At 38.9% G+C, this 26,475-nt stretch overlaps 1 protein-coding gene and 1 long non-coding RNA gene across 32 annotated transcripts in view; one reads left to right on the top strand and one right to left on the bottom strand.

Moving 5' to 3' along the window:
* Positions 1-20,973, bottom strand: part of Picalm (phosphatidylinositol binding clathrin assembly protein) — an 81,086-nt gene extending 60,113 nt beyond the window's left edge. For all 31 annotated transcript variants that reach the window (XR_015643803.1, XR_015643799.1, XR_015643802.1 and 28 more), the window contains 1 exon segment: positions 20,517-20,973. Coding sequence is in view for 24 of the 31 variants with exons in the window: in NM_001443565.1 (NP_001430494.1) it covers positions 20,517-20,646 (130 nt within the window). In the remaining 7 variants the exon portion in view is untranslated.
* A 109-nt stretch (positions 20,974-21,082) lies between these two features.
* LOC102550036 (uncharacterized) lies at positions 21,083-26,257 on the top strand. The gene is made up of 2 exons (XR_015651857.1): positions 21,083-21,337; positions 26,055-26,257. It is a non-coding gene; the product is annotated as an uncharacterized LOC102550036 (long non-coding RNA).
* Positions 26,258-26,475: the final 218 nt, after the last annotated feature.

Raw genomic sequence — 26,475 nt, 5'->3', positions numbered from 1 at the left:
GAATTGATCTCCCTTTCATTTAGCAGAAAAAAACACAACTCAAACAGGAACACTCAAAGATATGTTTATATGGAGAAAGATACACAAAGCCACCCTGAAATATTAACACACTAAGAGCTGGGCCAAATCTACAGAACTGTACATACTTCAGTGTAAAAGTGCAAGATAAATTAAGTTAATGGAAAGCCATTCTGTAATTGTCTTTCCTTTTAAAATTGAAATAAAAAACAGTTTCTACAAATCAGCTTAACTTACTGTTCCTTAAAATTATCCATTATTATTTCATTGGTCTTTTCAGCTACTAATCTATCATTTAAAAAAATCTTACAACAAAAGCAAAGGTCTGTTATGAAATGCTATATAGAAAAACATAAGCTTTGAAAATATCAAGTATCTAGTAACTATAGACTCAAATCAAAATCCTTATCTTCATATTATCAAATTGCCTCTGATTACTCAATAGAGAGCTTCTCCTGTGCTCTGCTGGACTCTGCATTCCTACCACTAGGTGGCAGACACACCAGAGAAACAACAGACACTGGCAAAAAGAAGTCAGGCTCATGGGTAAGTTTCCTTTAACTTTGAGGTTAGGGCTCTATTTTACATGTCCTTTAGAGTAATGATTTCCAAACCTACATACCCCTGACACAAATTACAAATAAGAAATACACAGAAACCTTATTTTAGGCAAGTACTGCCTCAAAAGATTTCTATGCCAGTTTTCAATTTATCAGAAAATGCAGGATCAAAATTTTAATAGAATAAAAACCCATCGCCTAATGTAAGAATTTAAAAATATTTATTTAAATGGAATAGGAAATCAAAATGAAAGCATTAACATAAGATCAGAGGATAATAATAAATCCATGATAAAGCAAAAGGTGTTTTCCTCTCTTCTTTGAAGATTTGAAGATTCAGAATTACAATCTCTCCTATAGGAAAGAAAACATTTTAAGTATCAAGCAGTATAAAATTCAAGTTTTATATGCCAAATTACAAAGTTTATTATATTCTAAAATCTCACCAAATTACTCTACCTGATGATAGAGATACTAATTCTCAGGATTCTCAAAAGCAGTCCCATATAGAAACAAGAATTTACAAAGACCAACTAATTTCCTAGGCAATCTGAAGTCTATTAGCAATATATTATTGGCCCCAGTATGATGACCAGTCTCCAGGAGATGACCACACCCAGAAATTTATGGGCAGCACATACTGGACTCGTTTGGTTATTTAAGACAAAAAGAGAAGACATGAGGTTGGGGGTGGGTAGAGAGGTAGGGATGAATCTGGGAGGAGTTAAAGGGAAAGCTGGGGGAGGGCAATATGACCCAAATACACTGTATAAAATTCTCAAAATACATATAATAAAAATATCCCATTAAAACATACATTATGAGTACTATCCTTATCCCCACTAAAGCTGTAAGACCAGAGGGTGGAATATAGAAAAAAATAATTTAAAAGAATCCTCCAAATCCCACCAAAAACAATAAAAAGGAAGCTAAGTTTGAGAATCTCTGCAGAGCAGATTACTGTAGAAATTTAAAAAGCACCTGAAGATGTTCGTTGAAATTGGGTTAATTAAGAGAAAACCATGTTCTAAAGTGTGAATAACCAAGTGTCCTGGTTTCAACCTGTCCCCATGCTACCTTCTTGCTTACAAGTGAACCAATTTGGATGAAAATTATGTCACCCTAGTAATCATTTAACCTAGTGAAAGGTCACAGTAGCTGAAGAGTTGATGCACACCAACCCACCCTGGGTATTTGCAGCTTTCTGCCTTGGAGTGCTGTAGTGTGGGCTCGCTAGCCTTCCTAAAGCACTTACTTACATGCTGCTTCTCTTCTAGCCACCATGTCCTCTCAGCCCATCCCATTAGCAGATTTAACCTCATGTCTCTTATGCACTCTTGGAAAACCATCGAATCCAGCTTCAACAAAGTCCCAGGCAAATGATACAACATTTCTTCTCAGAAATCAACGTTAGGTCTTTTGGGAGTTGGAAATACTAGTATTTCTTACATTTATGTCCAAAATTTTTTATACCTTAAAAAAACATGCTACAAGCTTGTACAAGCACTTGATGGACAGAGGTAGGATTATCGCAGGTTCCAAACCAGCTTGAAATATACGACAAAACCCACATGGAACTATACACAGACTTATTTTATAAGTCAGAGGCATTCTTCTCTATTAAACACATCTCTGGAATCTCCTATCTTACACAACGTGAACAACACTGTATCTGGTAGATGTGCTGATATGATGATATAAATATATATGGATTCAGAGGTGAAGCCAAAACCCATCTCTCCCCTTTTGAGTTCGAAGAAGAGCAGAACCAGTAAAGGTTCTTTCCTGTGCCCGGATCACTGTTATTTTTTAAACCACCAAGCCAAGGTAAGCAAGGATTCACAGGACTTCCCACATCTAATGACTTATTCTGCCTTCAGAAAGAATACTGGATTAGTTCGCTTCTCTGCCTATCTCCCTCACCCAGAAAACACAAACTCTAGTCCATGTCCCCCACCCAGTTCAACTAGGATAAGGAAAATTTTATGGTCTACCTTCTTGAAGCTTTGCAAACCTCAGAAGAAACAGAAATCCCATTGATTCTACACATATTCACTATATGGAATAACTGACCAAACAATTTCTTAGGACACAGAAGAGTAGACAAACAAAACCTCTGCTTCAGTGGATTGGGGGAGATAATAGGAGTTTATGGACTAGTGGGGAGAAAACAAATACAAGCAGCTGGCAGTATTTGCTAGTTACACAGCACAGGGATGGGGCTGTCTGGAGGAGGTTTCTATTTTCACACGATAGTAATGAAAAGAGTCCTAGATAAAAAGTAGATAAAGCTATCTCAGCAAGTACTAGTGGGCCGCGCCTATGAAAATCAACCTCATACAGCAGGAAGTATGGAGGCATCCCATCTTTGCCAATGTAAAATGACCCTGAACTGTATCTTCTCTATGTGATTTTACAAAGCCTCTATATCTTTCAAACTGTAAATACAAACAGTGGAATCTCAAATATTTGCCACACATTTAATGAACCTTAAGTGAGACAAAAATCAACACCACCTACTTACAACATTTCATCAAGTATTACCATACTGTGGCAAACATCACCAAGATCACTGAGTAAAACTACCTTTAAAAGATCTTTCAAGGGTTGGGGAATTTAGCTCAGTGGTAGAGCGCTTGCCTAGCAAGCGCAAGGCCCTGGGTTCGGTCCCCAGCTCCGGAAATTAAAAAAAAAAAAAAGTAATAAAAAATTTAAAAAAAAAAAAAGATCTTTCAAGGTGCTATTTAATAGCAGGTGCAGCTGGAAATCTGAAGCACAAAGTAGCCTATCTACATGGTTTTAAGTTTTGAACCAAGTCCACAAGAAGAAAGCATGAGCAATTTTAACACACTGTAAAATAAAGCTTAAGTATTTCTCCTAATGAGTTAAAATTTGAGTCTTTTAATTTCTACAAGAGGATAATAAACATTAGTGTAAAATCCCCATCCTCACACATATTATAACCATATTAATTCTTCTTCTGATTCTAAGACCAATATCCACCTACTCAACATAAAAAAAAAAAAAAAAAAACAAACTTTTCCTTTCCTTTCTTTTCTTTTGCAGGTGGGAGTGAGGGTGGGGGTGGGGACGGGGTGTAGGTGGTTGAGACAGAGTTTTTCTGTGAAGCCCTGGCTATCCTGGAACACACTATGTAGGCTAGGCTGGCCTTAACTTTCTAAAAAGGCATAAAAATATCATGTACTTTGTCTTAAAAGCTGCCCAAGTTAAGCTGATAAATTTTTTAAACTTAGAAATTCCATTAAAATTATACTCAAGTAACATGAACTAAAGGGAAAAAATGCCTGCTTAAATATACAAGTTTTGACCATGAAAAAATATTTGTTGGACTGAAGATAAGCTCAGCTGAATGCTTTCAAAAGCCCTGGCTTCAAACTCTAGCACCACACAAACTAGACAACGATGAACATCTGTAATCCCAGCACTCTGAAAGTGGAGGCAGAAGGATTAAAAAGTTGTAAGCCAGCTTTAGTTACAAAACAAGTTCAAAGCTAGCCTGGGCAACATGGGATCTTCAAACATTACCCTCCAAAAATAGTGTGGAAGGAAGGATACCACACCATTTCATAGTACATGCAAACAGAATTTAATCGCTGAAAATAATGTTATTTATTCAATTCACTGCAAAAAAAAAAAAATCAACCCAATATATTAGAGTAAGAAATTAGAGAACTTCATATGGTGTTTAAAGCAGTATTAATGACTTTTTCTATTAAAATCTGAAAGACAGTAGCATTTTACCCACTGACTGATAATTATGGACTTGTAGGCTTCAAGTATCGCTCACTATATAAGGCATCTTCATAAGCATGCTTCTGCTACTGCAAAAAATCTGAAAATAAGTGCAGGAAACAGAGACATCTTTAATTCTAGCACTTGGGAGGCAGAAGCAGGAAAGTATCTGTGATAGCCAGTCTGGTCTACAGAGTGTGCATATGCTAGCCAGGGTTACATAATGAGACCCTGTCAAGAAAGGAGGGAGTGGAAGGGAGGAGGAAGGGAGTAGAAAAGAGAAAGAAGGGAAGGGAGTAGAGAAGGGAAGGGAGTAGAGAAGGAAAGGGAGTAGGGAAGGAAAGGGAGTAGGGAAGGGAAGGGAAGGGAAGGGAAGGGAAGGGAAGGGAAGGGAAGGGAAGGGAAGGGAAGGGAGAAGGAAAGGGAGTAGGGAAGGGAAGGGAAGGGAAGGGAAGGGAAGGGAAGGGAAGGGAAGGGAAGGGAAGGGAAGGGAAGGGAAGGGAAGGGAAGGGAAGGGAGGGGAGAGAGGGAGGGGAGAGGAGGGAAAAAAGGAGTGGAGAGTAGGTGGGAAGGAAGGAGGGAGTGAGGAAGAGTAGAGGAGGGCGGGAGGAGAGGGAAAGAGGGAGAGAAAGAAAGATAACTTAAGAATACATCATACTGGGGCTGGGGATTTAGCTCAGTGGTAGAGCGCTTACCTAGGAAGCGCAAGGCCCTGGGTTTGGTCCCCAGCTCCGAAAAAAAGAAACAAAAAAAAAAAAGAATACATCATACTGAATACCTCACTGGACTTTTATTTGGCTTCCATGTGTACCAACCACAGGAACAACTGCAGTAATGCTAATAATAAAAACCTCAAGACTAAAAGCAGCTGCTTCTATCCTTTAAGTGTCTGTGACCAAACAGTTGTCACAAGATAGTTTCAAAAATTCAATTCAATCTATGGATGACATTTGAAGTCTGTTAAATTTCTGAAAGAACATTATGATTTTTGTTGGCTAATCATGAGGAAATAATGTAAACCTTAAGTACAGAGAGCTGGCCACCTTTAAAAATCCTTAACCACCTTTCTATTGTCATTCTCCGATGTCAATATTTAACTTCCAGGGTAATTTTGTCAAAGGATCCTCAAATAAATCTTATGCTCAACTAATATGCTACTACAGGAAATACTACTTTTCTAGTTGAGCCTTCCTTAAACCTGACAATCACTGGAGTACATGAACCAGCTCATCCTTTCACTGCTGCTGTTGGACACCACTCTTTAGGATGACCATAATTGGCAAGTGAGGTGTCTATTTTTAGACCTTCCAATGACAGACACCGTCCTTTAAAGTTCATCTGTCCCTGTTAGCAGTCTTTGGAGTCTCACTAGTGAGCCTGACTCCCTTAATAGTCTGTCCTAAGTGCTACTCCATTTCTGCTTCAATGGCAATGAGGACATCATTTCTCCATCCTTAAAGTTCTGCTGTAGGGTTTTCTAGCTCTTTCAAGCACATGTCCTTCATCTCCATGGGACATCGCTGTACTACTATCTAACAGGGCTATAACATAACAAATGAGTAAAGGAGCTAGAATCAAATTCTAAATTCACTCTTGATCATTAGGACTTCAGCTATCTCAGCCATTGAGTTTCTTCTTTTTATTTGTTTTGGTCAGGCATGGAACACAAACCTGCAATCCTAGGGTTTAGGTGGCTGAATAGGGAGCATTACCAAAGAGCTGAAGGTCACCTATGCTACACAGTGAGTTCTAAACCAGCATAGGCTATATTGTATTACTGTGTCTTAAGCCCCAAATGGGCAAACCAGAACTACATGAGACTCCCTCTCAAGAAAGAAAAAAGTAACCTCTAGTGTACTCACTGGTCTTATAAAGCAAAGCCCAAACTCCCCTAGGCAGCTCACCTGAAATAACATTAGCAACTACAATTTGAAATCAGTATCCTATTCTACTAACCCCACAGATATGCTACCAAATTCCTCCCCTTCCTTTCCAAAGATGTGATCTGAAAACAAACTGGAAGCAAGCAAATGTTAAAAGACAAATTTTCTAAGTATAAGCACAAACTGAACTTGATTAAAGATTATATAAACGACACCAGTAAATTGTCTATTTAATTGTCAGTCAGTAGAGGACCAAAAACAAAACTCAAAGAGAAGGGGAAATACTAAATCAACTAAAAATTAGCTGTACAATTTACTTTTTAACACCACAGGCAGCACAACAGCCTCATAAGAACTAGTAAAACATCACTGCAAGTACACACAAACTCCTTTTCTCTTCTACTAGCAGTTATCACAGGTACACAAGAAATTTCAGTCCAAACTTACGCACACGATTACGTATTGTAGTATTCTAGCTTTAATAAGAAAATGTATTTTTCTTATATAACACAAGACACACACACACACACACACACACACACACACACACACACACACACACACGCAAGCAGCAGTCCTCCCAACAAGCAACTAAAAATTCTTAATAAAATAAGGCTTATGGCAAGAATCTATAATTCATCATTTAACTATTCTAAGATGTTACTTTCTTAGAGACAGTACAGAGTAATTGGTCAATGACACTCCTGATAACACTTTCAACTGTTCTATTATATAATAAAGCTAAAAATAAAGGAAAGCTACTCATTGTACATCATGTAGTCTATGAAAATAGTGATAAGCATTGCTACATCGCCCTTTACCTTTTCCTAATAAAGAAACCTAATTCTGATATGAACTCTCTGAACTGACAAGTGAACCAACTTAAGGTCAATATCACATTAAATGTTTTCAACATTAAAACATTAATTTTATTCAAGAACAAGTTAATACTTAGAACCTGCTCACTGAATGGTTCACTAGCCCAGTACACTAAGCCCATTGTCCTCATCAAAGGCATAGTAAAAGAAGTTTGGGTGGACCACTCCTGTAATCCCAACACTCAAGAGGCAAAAGCAGGAAGGAAGAGCAGGGGTTCAATGTTAGCCTCAGTCACATGAGTACCTTTATCAAAACCAAAACACAACATCAAACACATTAAATATTTTTAAAAATACTTTTATACAACAGGCTTTAATATTCTCCACTCAAGAGACACAGAAGCAAGTATAACAGTCCCTACTTTCAGGAATAGATGCTGTGAGTACATAAATAAAAATAAAAATAAAATACCCCCAGTAGAGGCATGGGGAGCAATCTTATTGCAGTTGCTACTTAGACTAGTCAAGTGTGTCCCAGCAAGGCAGTTGGGATTGGGAAGCCCTGTCTTTCACTGAACAAAGGCTTCCAACCTAATGCACAAATAAAGAGAACCTTTGACAAACCCAAAGTAAAAACTTGAAAAGCAAACATGACGTATTTTAAGAGGCTAATAATAGGGAGCCTTTTATTATACATTTTTATATTAGTTGCATATTTTCAATAAAGGTACAAGAAATTTCATTTTGTTAGCCATTTTTTCCTAAAACAAAATCACATAAAAGAATGCTACCAGTAGCATGCTATACAAGCTTACTCTAGTTGTTTTTTAAGTAATAATAATACATGGGATTGAACACTAATGGGAAAGAAAGCAAGAGCTAAGTACACAAATGGCCTCTGACTGTAGTTTTCAAAGGCTATGATGGTAGTTGCCAAAGGCAAGAACAAAAAAGCTAAAGGAGCACAAATATGGCGTCACAAAATAGCAGAGAAAAAGGAAATGAGGAAGCTGACTAATGGATTTTCTAAGGTCATGCAGAGAGAAGGCTAGCACCAATACTCCACAAGGTGAGTTCCCTCTTGAAGTTGCTATTTCCAGATAGAACTTTACATATATAGAAATCGTATTTGTCAAGAACTCTATTCCCCAGTCTCTGAAAGTTTTCTGTGAGCTAAGTAAGGGAATTCTCCAGATTTCTAGTCAAGGTTCTTTACTGTCATCTGAAAGTAAATGTACTCTGACCAAAAAGAAAGAAGTGAAGGAAGGTTGGGGATGTATCCTGGAGTAGGAATGCTTGCCTACTATGCATTGAGGCTCTGGGTTCAAACCCCAGCACTACAAGATAAATAAGTTAAATGGATAAACATTGATGTATTCTTTCTTTTTTTAAGGGTGAGGAGCTCAGACAGGGCCTCATTATATAGTTGTCACTGGCCTGGAACTCTAGACCAGGCTGGCCTTGAACTCCTAAAAATCTGACGGCCTCTGCCTCCCAGGTGCTGTCATGCACCACCTTATAAACTAGAACAAGATTATTAATAGATTTTTAATAGGTTTTTATAATTGTTACTACAGTCAATGCTAAGCACAAAGAAATACCAACCCAAATCTTAGTTGTTCTCCAACTCTGTGTAGACTATATCCTAACTAAACTAATTTTATCCAACTCTGTGTAATACTGAAGTTTCCTTAAACTTTTACCTTGCCAGACATAGTGGTACATGCCTTTAAACCTAGCACTCAGGAAACAGGTGTGTGGGCCACATACTAAGACCTGGTCCAAAAAAAAAAAAAAACCAGAAGGGAGGGAGGGAGAGATCCACATTTAGGTCAAAATTAGGTTATATATTAAGCCTTTTGTTGTTCTTCAATGATCCCATTCATCTGAAAGACAAATACCTCCAAACTGAGTACCTTTCACTCTACTGTTAATAATAACCTATAATAATAAAGTAATATAAAATTGAAACTATAATACACTGTATAATAATATAATAAAATGATACTAAAAAAATTAACAGATTTTGGAACTAGTCAAAATTAAGTCTGGCCCAGAGTTGTGTTTGTTATCCTACCACTTAGAAGGCTAAGGAAAGGAGAAATCCCAAATGTGAGACCAGCTTGGGCAAATAGTGAAACTCTGTCTGAAAACAAAATAGCCTAGCTTAGTGGGGCCACTTATAATTCCAATATTCAGGAGTCTGAGGCCAGCCTGGGTTAAATACAAAAATTAGCAGGTCAACTACAGCTACATAGCTCTGTCTTAAAGAAACAAAAAACAAAGGCTTAAAGCCACAATCTAGTAACTTAAGCTTCTAGTAGGCAAAAATCGAAGATAAAATTTAGCTTTCAGAGAAAGCAAAGTCTTCTTTTCCCATTTTTCAAGCAGGCAAAAGAGAATACACAGTGGCTGCAACAATTCAATTTGACCAAAACTACTAAGCAATAGCCTCTCACTAAAGGTTTGTTGTTAAAACTCAACTCTTCCTACAATCTGGCCTTAAGTCAATTACTTCAACTGCATTTTAACCTTTACAGCTCCAAAGAACCCCACTTCCCAACGGAGTACTTGTTAACACTTAAACACTGCTGCAGTCTTCCTACCTACATGTTCTTTTCCTCTGCATGGTCACTGAAAGCCCACTTCCTCCAACCTATTAAAGGCAGTGCCCTCCCCCATCTGATTTAAGTATCACTGAATTAGTATCTATCTTAGATTGCCTGGTAATACTATTACATGTATATGTCATTTTCCTTACTAGATTAAGGACCCAGTCAGCAATTTCACTTCTAGATTTGCCAATAATCTCTACACAGTAACCTGGGCATATAAATAGAAGACAGTCAAGGTGTAATTACTAAGAAGTTTATTAATTCCTACCAGACTCTAAGTCTCATTTAGTAGATTCAGCTCTTAAAGCATTAAGAATGACTGACTGTGGGGTTGGGGATTTAGCTCAGTGGTAGAGCGCTTGCCTAGGAAGCGCAAGGCCCTGGGTTCGATCCCCAGCTCCGAAAAAAAGAAAAAAGAAAAAGAAAAAAAGAATGACTGACTGTTTGCAAATATATCTAAATAGTTAAATCAAAAAACTCCTAAAATCTTTATAATGTATTATTGTCTAGTGAGTATATCCATTCATAAATTTGGAGCCCCCCCCCCAAAAGCCAGATTTCCAGATAAGCCCACAAAGCATGAAATTACAGTATATCTGGTTTCAGTTATTAAAACTGAAACAATAATGTATAACAACACTTAAAGTCCACTTTCAGGTTCTGAAGTTACGGGACCTCTGAAAACCTGGGAACAGGATGCTTTGTTCCTTCTTTCCTGTCCTGTCCTCAGCAGCCTGTAAACTATCAAGTAAAAAAAAAAAGCATTTCCCAACTTCATGGCACTGACATCTAATAACAGTAAAGGGAGAGGGGCTCTAAGATGAAGGCCGGTGAAGACAAAGTCTACCAAAGTTTTTACCAGTACTTTGTATCACAGCACACAAGCATTTAGTAAATAAAGTATTAAACCCTACCAACCACATATAAACTGTTGGATATAACCAAAAATTTAAAACCAATGACTGTCTAGAATTCATTTTTAACAACTAGATAAGCCCATAATCCCAGAAAGCAGAAAAGCTGAAGGAATTACTGACAAACTGTTTAAAATCAAATATACCAGCAAAAGGTAAGCTCTGGAATAAATATTTTTGTGTCAAATAGTCCTAGTTTTGCATGAACTAAGTCCAAATGTTTATTTCTCTATTTGTATCATTACTTTACTTTCAAAGCAGAATAAAAATGTATTTGAGTCTGAAAAGAAACTGTTTAAACAAGTCATTAACAGAGCAAACACTATTACTTTTAGCAATCTCTCTTTTCATTTCGTAAGATCCGAAAGTACTACTGACTATTACTTCATGGAAACCCTCACCCCTACTTGACCCAGTCAGCACCTTTTATTGCATACTTGTCCCAGGCTGCATTTCACATATTTAAAGATATATGGGGACCCTTTCCATACATATAATTACAAGAGCTACAAAAAACAAAAATAAATCTTGAGACATGAAAAATATCATTAGAAGGAAGTACAAGACATTGCTGTATGAACAAAACCATTGTTTATTGATGCTTCACCTCCGCACAATTAAAAAAAACACATGACTCATGGTCCATCCAAATGAGAGAATATTTGAGACAAATAATTCCATTCATCCATCAAAAAACTATAGCCAGTACTATAGGTTAACATGAAAATTGTCCCTATTTCCATATTACATTGAGGTAGAAGAACTGGACTTCATGTAGCATAAAAGAAAGGTAGTTAAAACAAATAAACAAAACAACAACAACAACAAAAAAACAAGACCTTCAACCTTTTTTAGATTCTCTTAACCTGTTACTACTATAGCAAGGATGAACCTTCAAAGTACTATGCTTGAAGCAAAGATCATAGGCTATAGTTCTGCTAACATAAAATGCCTAGAACAGACACAACAGATGCCTGGTTGTGGTAGGGCTGAAAAGACGAGGAATGGCTACTATCATTTCTTCGTAGAGGATGGAAAATGGTCTAGAGCTAGATAATAGTGATGGGCACATACAAATCATGAATACACACACAACTGAACACTCTGAAAGAGTAAGCAGTAGGCAATGTGAACTGTGTCTCAATTTAACAATTACAAAATTCTCTCTCAACTTACAATGTGTAAATGCATTATCTGAGGCATACATACGGGGTGAGGGTTGGGGGAAAGCACACTGTTTCACAATCTCCTTCATGCCACCTTAAAACTAGTTAAATATAAACATAACTTTAATACAATGAGTAAATGAAATTTCTTTACTACCTGAAATATATCAAAATTTTATCAATGCTATCTATATAAACAGTCCCTAGTATTTGTTGGTATATGGTTGAAGTACTATATCTAATCAATCTCTCTCTCTCTCTCTCTCTCTCTCTCTCTCTCACACACACACACACACACACACACACACACACACACACACACACACACTCAGAAGTTAGTCACATAAGACCCATGTTCAATACAAATAGACATTAAAATAGAGCAACTGACTGACCATATCCTGTGAGGAGATTTGCAAAGCAAACCTGTACTCTGTAGAAAGGAAAGTCCATTGTAAACATCCTAACTTCTTCACCCACTTCTTGGAAGAACTATCCTGAGGAATATTTGGCCCCTGTAACTCTTTCAAGTAATAAGTTGATGCTACAGTTTCTACCACATTTCTCTTAGATTAGAATTCCTAGGTTTCAGAGAAAATGTTTCATCAATCCCCGGCAAATGCTGAAGGTTCCAGATATAATAATACTTTAACATCACTACCTCTCCTAATCCTTATCTCAGATTTCACTCTAAAACAATTATTTCATTTCTACCCGATAACTGTTTTTTTTCTGTTACATCAAATAAATGAGTAGGTAGGTAGATGAATGGATGGATGGACAGACGGACGGACGAACAGATATACAGATGAGACCTTGCCACCCAGTTGTTCCCTTAGATGCCTATGCGATCAGTACCTCCTTGAAGTAGTACAAAGAAGAGAGTCAAACATGTCAGATCTAGTTTTAGATCCTACTTTATAGTTAAAATTGCACTTCTACTTTCAAGAACAGCCTTCAAGATGTGGATTTTAATACCTCCTTCAAACTGAATAGCCATAACCAAAGTTTTCCTCATCACAATGTTTCTCGGTCATCATCAACCAAAAACTAAACTAAACCGATCCTCTTAAGGGCTTCTGAGGCCAAAGAATCCCACAGTAGTATTACAATGTCTTAATGATGTTAAGCGCTAGAGAAGTATGATTTACTTTACTACAATGTTGTTTCCTCACACTTCATGGCTTAGTCTGAACTATAAAGGAAAATACATGCTCACTCAGAGGGCTGCTGAGTATGTTAGTGAAGGGATACAAAAAAGCCAAACAAAAAAGGGAAACAAAAATGAAACAGAAGTCCCTATTCAACAAAAAAACCTTTTCACATAAACCCCACAAGTATGTCTGCCCTGACAACATAAACTTTATACATGGTAGGAAATGTGCTGGAGAGATGGCCCAGTGATTAAGAGTGCTTACTTGGTGAACCATTTACATGGTATTCAGAGCTTAGATTCCACAAAACATATATGTGGTAAAAAAAATTTTAAAAATTGTTTACTGCTCTTTCAGAGGGCCTGAGTTCAATTCTTAGTACCCATGCCAGACATCTTACAATTACCTATGACTTCAAGGGGAATCTAGGCCTCTGGCCTCTGTGGTACGGCACTTATATTCAGACCCAGACACTCATATTCCAGGAAGAACTTGATGTGCAAATAACAAATCTTTTTTTAAAAAATCTTTTGCACATCAAGTTCTTCCTGGAATAACCTTTACTCCTTCCCAATAATCTTCCCAGAAGTACGTATTTTAGTCTTGGTACCTTTTATGCATAAAAAACTAGGACTCTAAGGAACTTATTAAATGAGATTTCTGTCAGTATTTACTGTCAGAAATTAAAGCTGAGTTTTAAATTTATTCATTTAAAAACATCAAACTTCACTCACTGTATTAACAGATTTTATGAAAATTGTATTTAACATTTAGAAGAGCAGTAGTAGAAGAAACTGGTTTCTGTAGTCTTTACTACATGGCTTGAGAAGAGTCAAGCTCTTCTGGTTGTGAACACACTCAACCTGATGCAATAATCACACGGCACAGAGCTTCTGGGAAACTACAGGAATAGAGAAGCGGAGTTGTACCTTGGGGTATGAACACTGAACTTTGACTTCACAAGTTTGCTGAAGGTTATAGAGATTTCCAGGAGTCATTGCTTCATGCCTGAAGAAGCAGTGCTAACTAAGGAGCAAAGCCCAGGTCTATGGTGTGAGAACACATCAACATACCTATAGAAAAGAGTCCATGAATGACACAGACCTTACACCTTTCACAAAAACAGGCTCAAAATGATTACAAAAACAGATGAAAAATACAAAACAAAGTTTCTGGAAGACAATATGGGGAGTAAACCACATGACTTTGGGTTTGGTACCCATATTTTAGAAACACTAAAGGAATAATCCAAGAAGAAGTGATGGTCTAGACCAGTGGTTCTCACTGGTCCTAAAAGCTGCAACCAGTTCCTCATGGTGTGGTGACCTCCAATCATAAATTATTTCATTACTACTTCATAACTGTAATTTTGGTGCTGTTATTAATTGTAATATAAGTATCTGGTACGCAAGATATCTGATATGTTACTCCTATGGAAAAAAATCATTCAAACCTCCAAAGGGGTCACAACCCACAGGTAAGAACCGCTGCTCTACACAACACTGAAACTAAAGTTTTATACTTTCTGGAAGACACTGTCAAGAGATAAAAAAGACTAGCCAAAGATACAATATTTGGAAAAGATGTGAGAAAAGTCAATTATACAAAATATTCAAATAACAAAAACAAAAATCACTTCTTAAAATGCAGTAAGAACCAATCTAAGATCCACAGATACCAACCAAGAATATGAAGAACTATAAGGCAAGAGTATGAACCCTACCACCCACCTAAAGGGTGGACAAATCCAGAACAAGACAAAAATATCATATGCATGACAGGATGTGAAGAGGAGTTCTCATTCATTACAATAGGAATAGAAAGTGAGGAGGTGACTCTGGAAATGGTTTAGCATGCTGTTTCCCATGTAACAAAACATACTGAAACAGAGAGAGGAATGCTGATGAAAGGTTAAATCATAATTGGCAAAACTTGGACAGAACAAAGAGCCTTTGGTAGGAGAATGGACAAATAATCCATGGTACACACAACAGAACGATATTCAGTGTTTAAAGGAAATGAGCTGTGTTCAGCTATGGAAAGACAAGATCGTCTTTAGTGTTTGATACTGGATAGAAAAATCCAATGTGAAAAGGCTACCTATTGTATGGAAGATCCCAATCCATGGCTTTCTGAAACAAGGAAAGCTAAGAAGACAGAAAAAGATCAGAGGCTTCAAGAGGTGTTTGGAAAACCACAAAACTTTTCAGGAAAGTCAAATTAACTTTTTATGACAATATAATAGTAGATATGTGCAGATATTTGCCCAAACCTATATAGAACATACAAAAGCAAGAATGAATCCTAATGTTACTGCTTCCTTTAAGTATGGCAATGTATTAAAATAGGCTTATCATTTATACACATGTATCACTTTAATCAGGGATTTTAATAATAGACATGTCTGGGAATGAGTGACTAGAAGGGAAGTCTTTGACCCTTTGAACTGAATAGTGCTCTAAGAAATACTCATTTTCTGGGATAGAAAATAATGGAAAAAAGTCAATGAAACCTTAGCATACTGTAATGCTAGATGAGCTCAATGCCCAGTCTACCTCTTCCTGGATGTGAGCTTGTACAGAAAAAGCCTCTCATATGAAGTTATTAAAAGAAAAGAACTAGTTAATAAATGTAAGGTATCCAACATACAATAAACCCAAAATATTCATCAAAAAAAAAAAATCAGTTAGGGGAATGGTGGCACATGCCCATAGTTCTAGCACTTGGAATTAGAGACAGGAGGACTAGAAGTTTAAGGTTATCACCAGCTTACATAGTCTGCTTGAGGTTAGCCTGGTCTACATTTAAGAACCTGTTTCAAAAAAATAATAATAATAAACAAAATAAGGCATAAGCCCCAAAACTATACACCAACTACATATAAATATGACAAGTCCTTAGCATTATGACAAAATCAGCAAATCATAACTCTAAATTTAATTTTTAATGTAAAAGTTTAGGTTCATCAATCAGTTTCTAAATAAATTCATTAGTCAAACTAAGAGAACAATTCTTCATGAAAAGAACAATATACACAATTAACATAGAAAATTCTAAAAGGTCATACTCAAAATTCCAATTCTCTAAAGAAATAAAGCACTTCAACTAGGAACACAATGAAACAGAACACAAAGTAATGGAAATGCCACTTTAACCACCAAAGGAACAGGAAGAGCAAAGACTACTTAAGGATACCTCTTCAGGCTAGGATTCCATCCAACCTCTTCCGAAGAAACCGTTATACTTTGTTTCTTACTTATTTGATGTGAAAAACAAACAAACAAGCAAACAAAAGAACCAATAAATTTAAACACTTTGAAACTAAATAAAATAAACATGCAACTTTCTATGAATTATTGTAAACTTTCACTTTAATATTCTAAGTAATGGTCAAGGTCAAAATAAACACTTTTTTAAAAAGATTTTATTTATTTTATGTATGTGAGTACACACTGTTGCTGTCTTCAGACACACCATAAGAAGGTATCAGATCCCATTACAGATGGTTGTGAGCCACCATGTGGTTGCTGGGAATTGAACTCAGGACCTCTGGAAGAGCAGTTGGTGCTCTTAACCACTGAGCCATCCCTCTAGCCCCAAAATAAACTTTTAAACTACAGCAAAACATTGGGTCTGGTAGCACAGGCATATAATCATAATACACAAATTCGAGACCACCCTGCCTCAAGATAATAAATAAATAAGAAAGAAAGAAAGAAAGAAAGAGAGAGAGAGAGAGAGAGAGAGAAAAGGGCCAAGTATGTTAACTCAGTGGTAGAACATTTGCCCAGCATGAATAAGGCCCTAGATCCAATCCCTATTATTGTAAATTAAATCAATTTTGATAACTAAAATTTTTACAGTATTTTCAAATATCAATGTATTTCATGCAATGCTCTGCAAGCAATCTTGGAGATGTATGCCTGTCATCAATTCTATTTCTCAGGAGATGCAGGCAAGATTAAGGGTTCAAAGCCAATATAGGATACATAGATTTCCAGGCCAACTAAGTGTTTAAAACATGAGAAAATAGCCAAGTCACTGTGAAGTGCTTCATTTCCCACTTGCACCTCTAAACTAAAAGATGCTTTAAAATTATCCACGTAAGAGAGAAATACAATAAACTGAAGAAACATGATTGACCAACTATATTATTAAGTACTCCTTTAAGTCTAATCACTTTTTTTTTTTTTTTTTTTTTTGGGAGCCGGGGACCGAACCCAGGGCCTTGCGCTTCCTAGGTAAGCGCTCTACCACTGAGCTAAATCCCCAGCCCCAGTCTAATCACTTTTTAAAAAGTGTTTCAGAATTCATTTGGCTAACCACAAACAGAACAACTATAAAGAATTAATGTCAGCTCTCTTCAGAGTTTCTTTTTTTTTTTTTTTTTTTTTGGTTCTTTTTTTTTTTCAGAGCTGGGGACCGAACCCAGGGCCTTGCGCTTCCTAGCTAAGCGCTCTACCACTGAGCTAATAAATCCCCAGCCCCTCTTCAGAGTTTGTATTAAATACAGTTGGCCCTCTGTTTACATGGGTTCCACAACATCAGATCAAAACCATTTGGTAGAAAAGAAAATCTGAATTACACACATTTTTTTTCATTGTTCCCTAGACATACACTAGAACTATTTACATAGCATTTACATCACACAGGTATAGGTAATATGGATATGCTTGTGTAGGTTATGTGCTAACACTATATATAAAGGACTTGAACAGCTATGGATCTGAGTGGGAAGATAGCTGTCTCAAAAATTTTAAGGGTTATGCTCTTCTATCTTGATTATAAATGGCCATTAGAAGCCTGAATTTAAATGAAAATCTATTGAGTTAAAAGACTTTACAGCAGGAACATTAAAATACTTTTATTCACAATACCTATAGGCCAAAAAAAAAAAAACCCTTCAATAAGCATACAATACAATGTAATTTGAATTGACAATTTATGGACAACAATCACTCCCTAATATGGAAAAATATCTTGTCAAGGAATTGACACAAAAGCCACCTCCACATGCTAAAGGATTTATAGGAAAGGCAAATTACTAGACATATTTTTGTTAAATGCTACCATTTTAAAAATGAAATTGTTTCTACTCAATTCAAAGAAGCAGACAGTAGTTGAAGACATTAAGTCATTGAGAACTAAGTTTTCAAAACTAAGAAAAATTCTTAGTCAAATATTACTTGAAATGATACATTTCTCTATTATATATAGTCTGAAGTTCAGGACATTGACACCAAAAACTGTCTCTGGATAACTTCTCAAAGCATGTTGAACTGTCAAGGGAGGGTTGTAATCCAGTCATTAGTGAGATTTTCCTAAAGCATTAGTGAGAAACAGCTTACGATAAAAGAAAAATAGTATTATCATTTTAAAACTTCATTAAGAAGAAACAAGAAGCACCTTACTTTTTTTAAATAAGCTAGTATTAAAAAACATTACTAAGTATATTCAAGCTCTAAAAGTATGGGAGTTTGTAAACAGCTGTAATGGAGAAAAAGTTAGGTTATCCTTAAACACCAACTAGTTTCATAGTGACTATTACAAAAGGTCACTAACTATACAACCTTTGTTTCTAACCTCAAGAAGAAAAAAGGAGCCAACCCCATTCTACCCATTCTAAGATGCACTTTATAACCAGTTCATTTCAACGCTGTGTCTACTGCTACGACATCACTTTGCATTAAGGAAGAACATTTCACATATTACCAAGTATCTTCTGCCCCCTCCACACCAAGACACAAAAACAAATGAAAACCCACAAACAGCACTGACTGACACAAAAACAGTAGGGTTTTGTACCACAGAATCAACCCAGCATTGTGGAGGGCTGAGGCAGAACTAAGGTCTCAAGTTCAAGGCCAGCTTGGGCTACACAGGCAAATTTGAGACAAGCCTAGAACTGGATCCATGGAAAAAAGGATCCGATGGGTAGATTTTCAAAAGGATGTAAACAAAACCATCTTCTCCAAGTATATATTTTCAAAACCCATTTACAATTTATTCACAATATCCTAAAGATGTTTATAGAAGTGTCACCATTTAAATATATCTTCCACTTTTCTAAACAGGGTCAATTAAAAAAGCAGCCTGTATGAGAGCCACAGCCAACCAAAATGACTTTTATAAAACTTTTCCACGAGGGAACAAATCACAATGGATAATGGGTTTGTCTGTGGCCATAACTTGTTCTAACAGCACTTCATGAGCAATGTATCTTAGAATTCACACGTATTTTTTTTCAAGTGCAAACCTCACAGCCAAAGTCCAAATGAGAAACAAGATTCCTTACAGCGAATTCCCTTTCAGGACAAGCTCACTCTTGCTTCACAGGGCAAAGCAACTTTCATGTATGATGAAAGTCAGTTTAGCTAATGTGTCCGGGGGTCATTTAAAAAGAGAATTTACTATCCTTGCCTTTATCACTATTTTTTCCTGAAACATTTCACTGATTCAAGTGGATTGAGTGATCCACTAAGCTTTGTACCCTAGGGCAAAGGAGCAGCAAGAAAAAGGAGGTGATTTTACAGGTGGCTCCCAGGTTAGAAAACAATTGGGAGGAGTTTGCCCTATTAATTGTACCCAAGTTAGTGCTGGAGTTACATTATGCCGCTTAAGCAAGATGGTTATCCAAAATACGACTAGCATAAATTAAAACGTTTCCAAACCTGATTATTTGTACTTAAATATATTAATCCATTTCGAATCCCAACACATCACACTCACGCTTCTCAATTCAAACCGCCAATGTTAACAGTTCCAGGAACTGATACCAAAACCAGCAAAGCCCTTTCGCATATCCTCATATGGATTAAAAAGGGGGAAGGTCGAACATACACAACTCATACAACTTCAAAACTCAGACAATATAATGATGACAAATAAAAACAGTAACTTCCCACAAAGCTTTCCCCACACCACACTGAATCCCTTTGTTTCTACTCCCCACAAACGTAAATGGAATAAAAGCCGAATAACTGGGTATAGTACTGAAGGAAGGAGGTGACAAGAAGTCAAAGGAACTTAACGGAAGCTAGAAAGGCAAAGATAACCGAAAAGGTAGATAGAAAGGGAAGGAAACCAGAAAGAAATGGGACGGGGGGGAAAAAAAAAACACTTCAGGGGCTGCGAAGTGACAGAAATCTGGGCCCACCAAGCCGAGTTAGTATGGAAACCCGAGAAAGAAAGAAAAAAAAAGCTAATGGAACAATGGGGCGGTGAGTCCTAGAGACACTAGCCTGGGAGACTCGAGCCGACCGCGGCTAGGATGTACGAGACCGGTGGGATGGAAGGGCAAAAAGGCTGCAGTAGCTGGAAGAGGAGTTTGGGTGAGGAGCTGGGTGGGAGGCAAGTTGGTGGAGCGTGGAATGGGCTTGCTGGTGCCTGGGGCTAGGAGGCGAGGGTCTCAAGGGATCTCCGGGGGGTGGGAGAGATGGCTTGTCACATTTCTTTCTCTTCTGAGAGAAGAGCAGAGGCCGTTAAAGGCAGGTGTGATGGAAGCAGAAAAGAACACAGCACTACCAGGCATAGGAGCCATCGTGCAAATAAGACGCAGGAAGAGAAAAGGCAGCCTGAGAGGGAGAGGAAAACGATGGAGAGGGGTCGGGAAGGGGTGAGGGGGTCTTCACTCACAGTCCAGGTGCTTTTTCTTGGGGCCCATGATCTCGTGGGTCGTGGCCTTGCATACTGTCTTAGATACCGCGGAGCCAGTGACACTGTGCTGGGCCGCGGTGATTCGGTCCGTCAGGCTCTGGCCAGACATCTCTGCAGCTCGTCCGCCACCCCTTCCGCTCCGCAGCCGGAGGGGCCTGGGACCCCCAAGCGCCCGAGGGTCCCCACCCCCCACCGCACCCCCTACCCCCACCGGCTCCGGGCCCGCCTGCCGGCCTGGGGCGGGGCTCAGGGCCGCGCGCCGCCACCCGCTCGGAGAGCCCCGGCTCGCGTGTTCCCCACGGGCTCCCACACCAAGTCGGGGCACTCCCGGGCCCCGCGCTTCAACCTCAGCCCACCCCTTCCCTGGTCAGCTGGAGCCCGACCGGGTAAGAGGGACAGGCAGCTGCAGGAAAATGGCGGCGCCAGGCTCCTCCTCGGAGCTTTCCGGGCTGCCCCTGTGTCACGTGACTCGGGTTCCGCCCCCCTGCTCCCTTCCTCCCGCCCCTTCTCCCTTCCCTTTCCTCTCCGGCGCGCCCCCCTCCCTCGCTCGGGCGAGGGAAGAGCGGGGCGGCGCCCGCGCGCTACGTGGTGGAACCCGCCCGGCGGGCGCAACAGGAGGCCCGCCCGCGGGGACGGCGCGGCCCGCCGCGTCACGTGACGCTCCCTGCCAACAGGTCGCCTGAGGCAGGGCCCGCGTGTCGTAGGGGGGCGGGGGGAGGGGCGGCCCGCTGCACCCCTCTTTCACCCGGAGGCGAGGACGTCCTCGTGTCTGAGGCTGACGCCGTGGGCTTGACAAAGAGGTGAGGCAGCTGCCTGTGCGTAGTTTCTCTCGGAGGTGGAGGTGCCTGGGCTCTGGGGCTTCACCTCGATCAATTTGGCGCCGACCCCATGGCCCTCCTGCCTTAATGAAAACGGTTCCAACCAGTCTCTCTTTCTGAGCCTACAAGGAGGCCTCTTGGCTATGGTAGTCTTCAAATACACACCGCTCCCCTTTTTAATAACAGGACTTTTTTTTTGCACTCCCTAGTCTTCCTTGAGAGTGTTGGAAACGTCACCTAGTTTTGTTTTATCTTCACTTACTAAAAGTCGCCACGTTCCTGCCAGTCTAAATTTAGATATAAACCAGCCGGGTATTCATTCTCTGCTGTGTCAAATACGACAGGAAACACATAGCTTCAGTGGAATTTAAAAGGGAAGTAGTAGGATGATGTCAACAGTGATTAACTTGACCCTACAAGGCTGACAACTAGGGAGATTAAAGGTCCACACCATAGAAGGAAGTGAGACAGCTCAGTAAAAGGAGAAGTCCCATTCAGTCAGACATCAGTACCTGAGATCTCCCCTGGTTTAGTCTTTCTTCCCTTTGGCCTCTTTTCTCCTCTTGTGTGAGCCAGATTTCCATGGAAAGATATTGACTCTGCCCGGTAGGCGTTTTAGAACAGTATTACATCCTGAGACTCAGATCTATGAAATCCAGAAGATCTATTAACAAAGCCTTTTAAAATCTTATTAATGCTCCACATTTAACTCAGGCTTAGAGATAAATTTTAAATTCTCTGTGAATGTTAAGTTACCATCATGGTAATCTTGCTAGTTTCAAATGAGATGCGAGCGTACTCAAAAATCTGTGTACACCATCTGCCAACCAAATCTAGAATACTGTGCTTAAATCTGTTGACTCTCAACGGATGAAAAGCTAATAGGTGTTGGAAATTGTGTGTGGTATGAGGAATTCTGTGGTCTCTTCCCATTCCCAGTCTGTCTCACACGCACCATTCTGAAGCACTATGGCTTTGGCACATGCTCATGGTTCTTAAGCCTGCAGGTTTCATTCTTGTCAAACCAGCTTGAAAGTTCACAAAACTGTGAAACTCCCTTTACTACATCTGCATCCCATCTGATGTTTGGTACCCTGTGTTTATCAAGCACTGGAAAGACCAGGATTTTTTTTGTATTTTTTTTCTTTTGCATTTGTGTGTGGTGTGTACTCATGCATGCATGTTCACGTGATGCACACGTGTGCAAGTTTTAATCCATTATAATCCCTTTTATTCTTGAACTGTTCTACTAATTTCTTAGCTAATTTCTTTATCTTTGTTTAACCAACTATCCAGTTGATAGTATCCTAACCTATAGTGGGATTATCTTTGCACTAAAATTGTCTAGGAACTCTCCACAATGTACCCACCCATGCCCTACCCCCATACCACCAATCAATATGTTGAATTTTAATCCTCAACGGTGTTGAGGTGTGGCCTGATGCAAAGTGTTTAGATCACAAGTGAATTAATACTAATTATAAATGTACTTGAAGTTCCAACTCTTTCCTCTCTCGCTCGATTTCTCTTTGCCTGTGCTCTAAAATAACCAAGCTCTTGATTTTGGGCCTCCTAGCCTTCAGAATTGATCGATATATTTTTATTAAAAATTAACGAGTTCTGTGGGTGGTGGTGGTAGCAGCCTTTAATCCCAGCACTTGGAGGCAGAGGAAGGCTGATCTCTTAGTTTGAGGCCAGCCTGGTCTACACAGAGAAATCCTGTCTTGAAAACAAACAAACAAACAAACATAAAGTTACCCAGTCTGAGCCAGTTGTGGTGGTGCTGGTGGTGCTGGTGGTGCTAATGGTGGTGGTATGCACCTTTAAGTCCACTGCTTAGAGGGCAGAGGACAGGTGGATCTCTATGAGGTGGAGGCCAGCCTGAACACAGTAAATTCCAAGAGAGCCAGGGCTACATAGGGAGACCACGTCTCAGAAACAAACAGAAACTATCCAATCGGTAGTATTCTGCTATAGCAACAAAAAGCAAAGCAAACTCTGCCGTGACCATCTTAGAAGGTAAGAATCAGGTCTCTGAGCCATGGAAACAGGACTCTTTAGGATCTACCCCAGCCTGCTTTCTTACTGAAGCTCATCTGTTTCCATTCTCCCACATGTACGCTGCCCACTACACTTAGAAATACCACTTTGGTTTACATCCCGATGGCTATGACTCTCCTTTTGCTACTGATAGTATTCTGTACGTAGTTCTTCCACTGCTGTACTGCACTAACATGGAGAGGGGAAAGAGAGCGATGTATGGTTTCAATCTGGACTGCCTCCTACAGAATCATGTATTTTATGTAAATGCCTATTCCTGGGGCTGGAGAGAGGGCTCAGTGTTAAGAGCATTTGCAGTTCTTGCTGAGAACCAAGTTCAGTTCCCAGCGGCTGGGTTATATCATAGCCATCTCAAATTCCAGCTCCCGGGGAGCCAATGCCCTCTCCTGGCCTCTGAAGACAGATACATGTATACACAGACACATGGGGCCCTATAAATAATTTTTAAATAATAAAATTTTTAAAATAAATAAATACCTGGTCCTGAACTGGTAGTACTATTTTGGGAGGTTGTGGGGCCCATAGCATGGAGGTAGGCCCTAGGAGGTATTCCTTTGAGGGTTATAGCCTGACCTACTACTTACTGGTCCTGCTGTATGCTTTCTGCTTGATCTGCCATATTGGGAGCTCTGCCACATGTTCCCGTGAACACAGTGCCACTCTACACATCTTCCCACTACAGATGAATGGGCCAAGACACCCTGAAAGCAGGAATGACAATCCTTGCACGAGTTACTTCTGTCGGGTATTTTGTCCTAGTGATGAAAAAAGTGACTGATACATAACCTCAAGCTATGTTACAGCTGGTGTGCATCAAATTTACAGCACAATGATAGTTCGATGAATGAATGAAAACAACTTATTTAGATAAACCATCACTACAAATCTTCCATTTGATAAAGTCTTCCCAAGTTTCTATTAACATATCATGTCTATTGTATAATTATCCTATAATTATCTGTCTGAGGCATCATCCTTACTCGGTATTTTATTAATACATTCTTTCAAAAACTATGTATTGAACATTTACTGTGTGTCAGGCACTAATTTAAATGTTGTATCCTGTTCTAATGATGAACCTAATAGTTTTATGTGAACTTATCAATCTAACTTGAAGACAAGTTTGCTTTACAATGAACAATCCCCAAACAGAAGGAAACAATGTGACTAGCATATGTTAGTCCCTAAACTCTCACAACTAAGAGAGAGAGAGAGAGAGAGTGTGTGTGTGTGTGTGTGTGTGTGTGTGTGTGTGTGTTTTGTGTGTGTTGGAGAGAGTCCTGGAGTCCAGGAGGGAGGATAAACAATTTTTAATGCCTTTTATCAACTACAAATACAGCAAAACTTTTTTGTATAATTCTACTTATAATAATTGTAAAAGGTATTGTACTTGTTAGTACAGGTATACAAACAAAGCCCAATACATTAACCTCCCTACATCCTACATATTCTAAGTGGCAGAAACAAGATCTAGGAACTCATTTTTTCTCTATTACTGTATACAGGCCATTTAGCCAATAATTGGAGCAACTGACGAATATAAATTAAATTCATTCAACAAATAGATCCTGTTAATGTTCTAGGTCCTGTTGGATATTCTAGTGTACAAGCATGCTCTCTGTTCTTACATTCTGGTGGGATAGGAATTGTATTTGTAAGCTTCCATGTTTCCTTATTTTATTTTGAGATAGACTCTTATTCTGTAGCCCAAAATATCCTTAAATTTACTTTTTAGCCTTGGCTGACTACAAACACATGTTCCTCTCCCCCAGACTTCAGAGTGTTGAGATTATAGACATGTACCATCATCCTGGCCTGTTCTTAGACTTTAAAAAATCTTGAAGTAGGAAGAGAGGAGAAAATAAGTGGGAATTAAAATATATGCTTGACCTGAGGATCCTGTTAATTTCTACCTTAAGAAAGGGGGCCTGGCGTGGTGGCACACACCTGTAATTCCAGAGCTCAAAGCCAGTCTGATCTGCATAGACCCTGTGTCAAAAAGAAAGTGAAAGGAAAAGACCATGGGAAAGTATGACCAGGGTGTGTGTAGTTGCTACTTCATTTAAACCTATCTTGAGGTCCAAAGAGAGCCTACTTATTCTCTGTTCTCACTCTCCTCAGACATAGCTGTTTCCTAACTTAGGCCCCTTTGGCACTATGTTGATATGAACATCCAGCATCTCACTCCTCCTTTATCTGTATGTAGCTGCTTCTTCTTAATGATGCAGCCAAATGAGTAAAAGATTGCCTTCTATAACCCACTTTTCTTTGTAACAGAGAACTCACCCTAGGACTCTGCTTCAATTGAAGGAGACTAATTCAAGCTCTTGGCATTCATATTTGTGATAATAATAACATCCGCGTGTTGATTACTTTTTTTTGTGCCAAGCATGTAACATGCATTATCTCCTTCATTCTGAAACAGCTTCATGACTTCAAGGAGTACAAACATCTGATGACCAAATGGTTTCTTTCCTCCCTTAAGCATATAGTTAGACTGTTTCCTGGCCACCTTTATGATTAGTTGGGGCCAAATGCCTGATGTCTGTCCAAGAGAACACAGACAGAAAATGATGATGGTTTGCGCAGTAAGCCCGAAAACCTCTAACATATGTTCAACATTCTTTCCTACTCCCAGCTGAATAACGACTAAAGAGAATTAAGAAGTTGAAACCACAACATGGAAGACACCTGGGGTTGACAAGCGAGTCATCGGAGAAGCGCTTCCTAGGAGAGCTGTGTGACCAGGAACACCTCGAGTAATGTATTTGCTTTACTAAAGAATGACTTGTATGAGAAGAAAATCTATTTTCCATAAAAATAAAAAAAGAATGACTGAAATCTCTCCAACTGCTATCTAAAATGTGTCTGGTGCTGTGGCTCTGTAATTTGGGATCAGAAGCTTCGTCCACTCTTTCTGCATTGTAGTTTGGCTGTTTGGGTCCTTTGTGCTTTATATGAATTTTAGGATTTTTCTTTTTCCTTCTTCCTGTGAATAATGCCATTGAATTTTGGTGGGATTTCATCGACTCAGTTTTACAGTATTAATTCTGCCAATT

The sequence above is a fragment of the Rattus norvegicus genome, chromosome 1 (assembly GCF_021556685.1).
Source record: "Rattus norvegicus strain SHRSP/BbbUtx chromosome 1, alternate assembly SHRSP_T2T, whole genome shotgun sequence".
Taxonomy (NCBI): domain Eukaryota; kingdom Metazoa; phylum Chordata; class Mammalia; order Rodentia; family Muridae; genus Rattus; species Rattus norvegicus.
The sequence above is the reverse complement of the archived record's forward strand: the minus strand, read 5'-3'. Positions and strand labels throughout refer to the sequence as shown.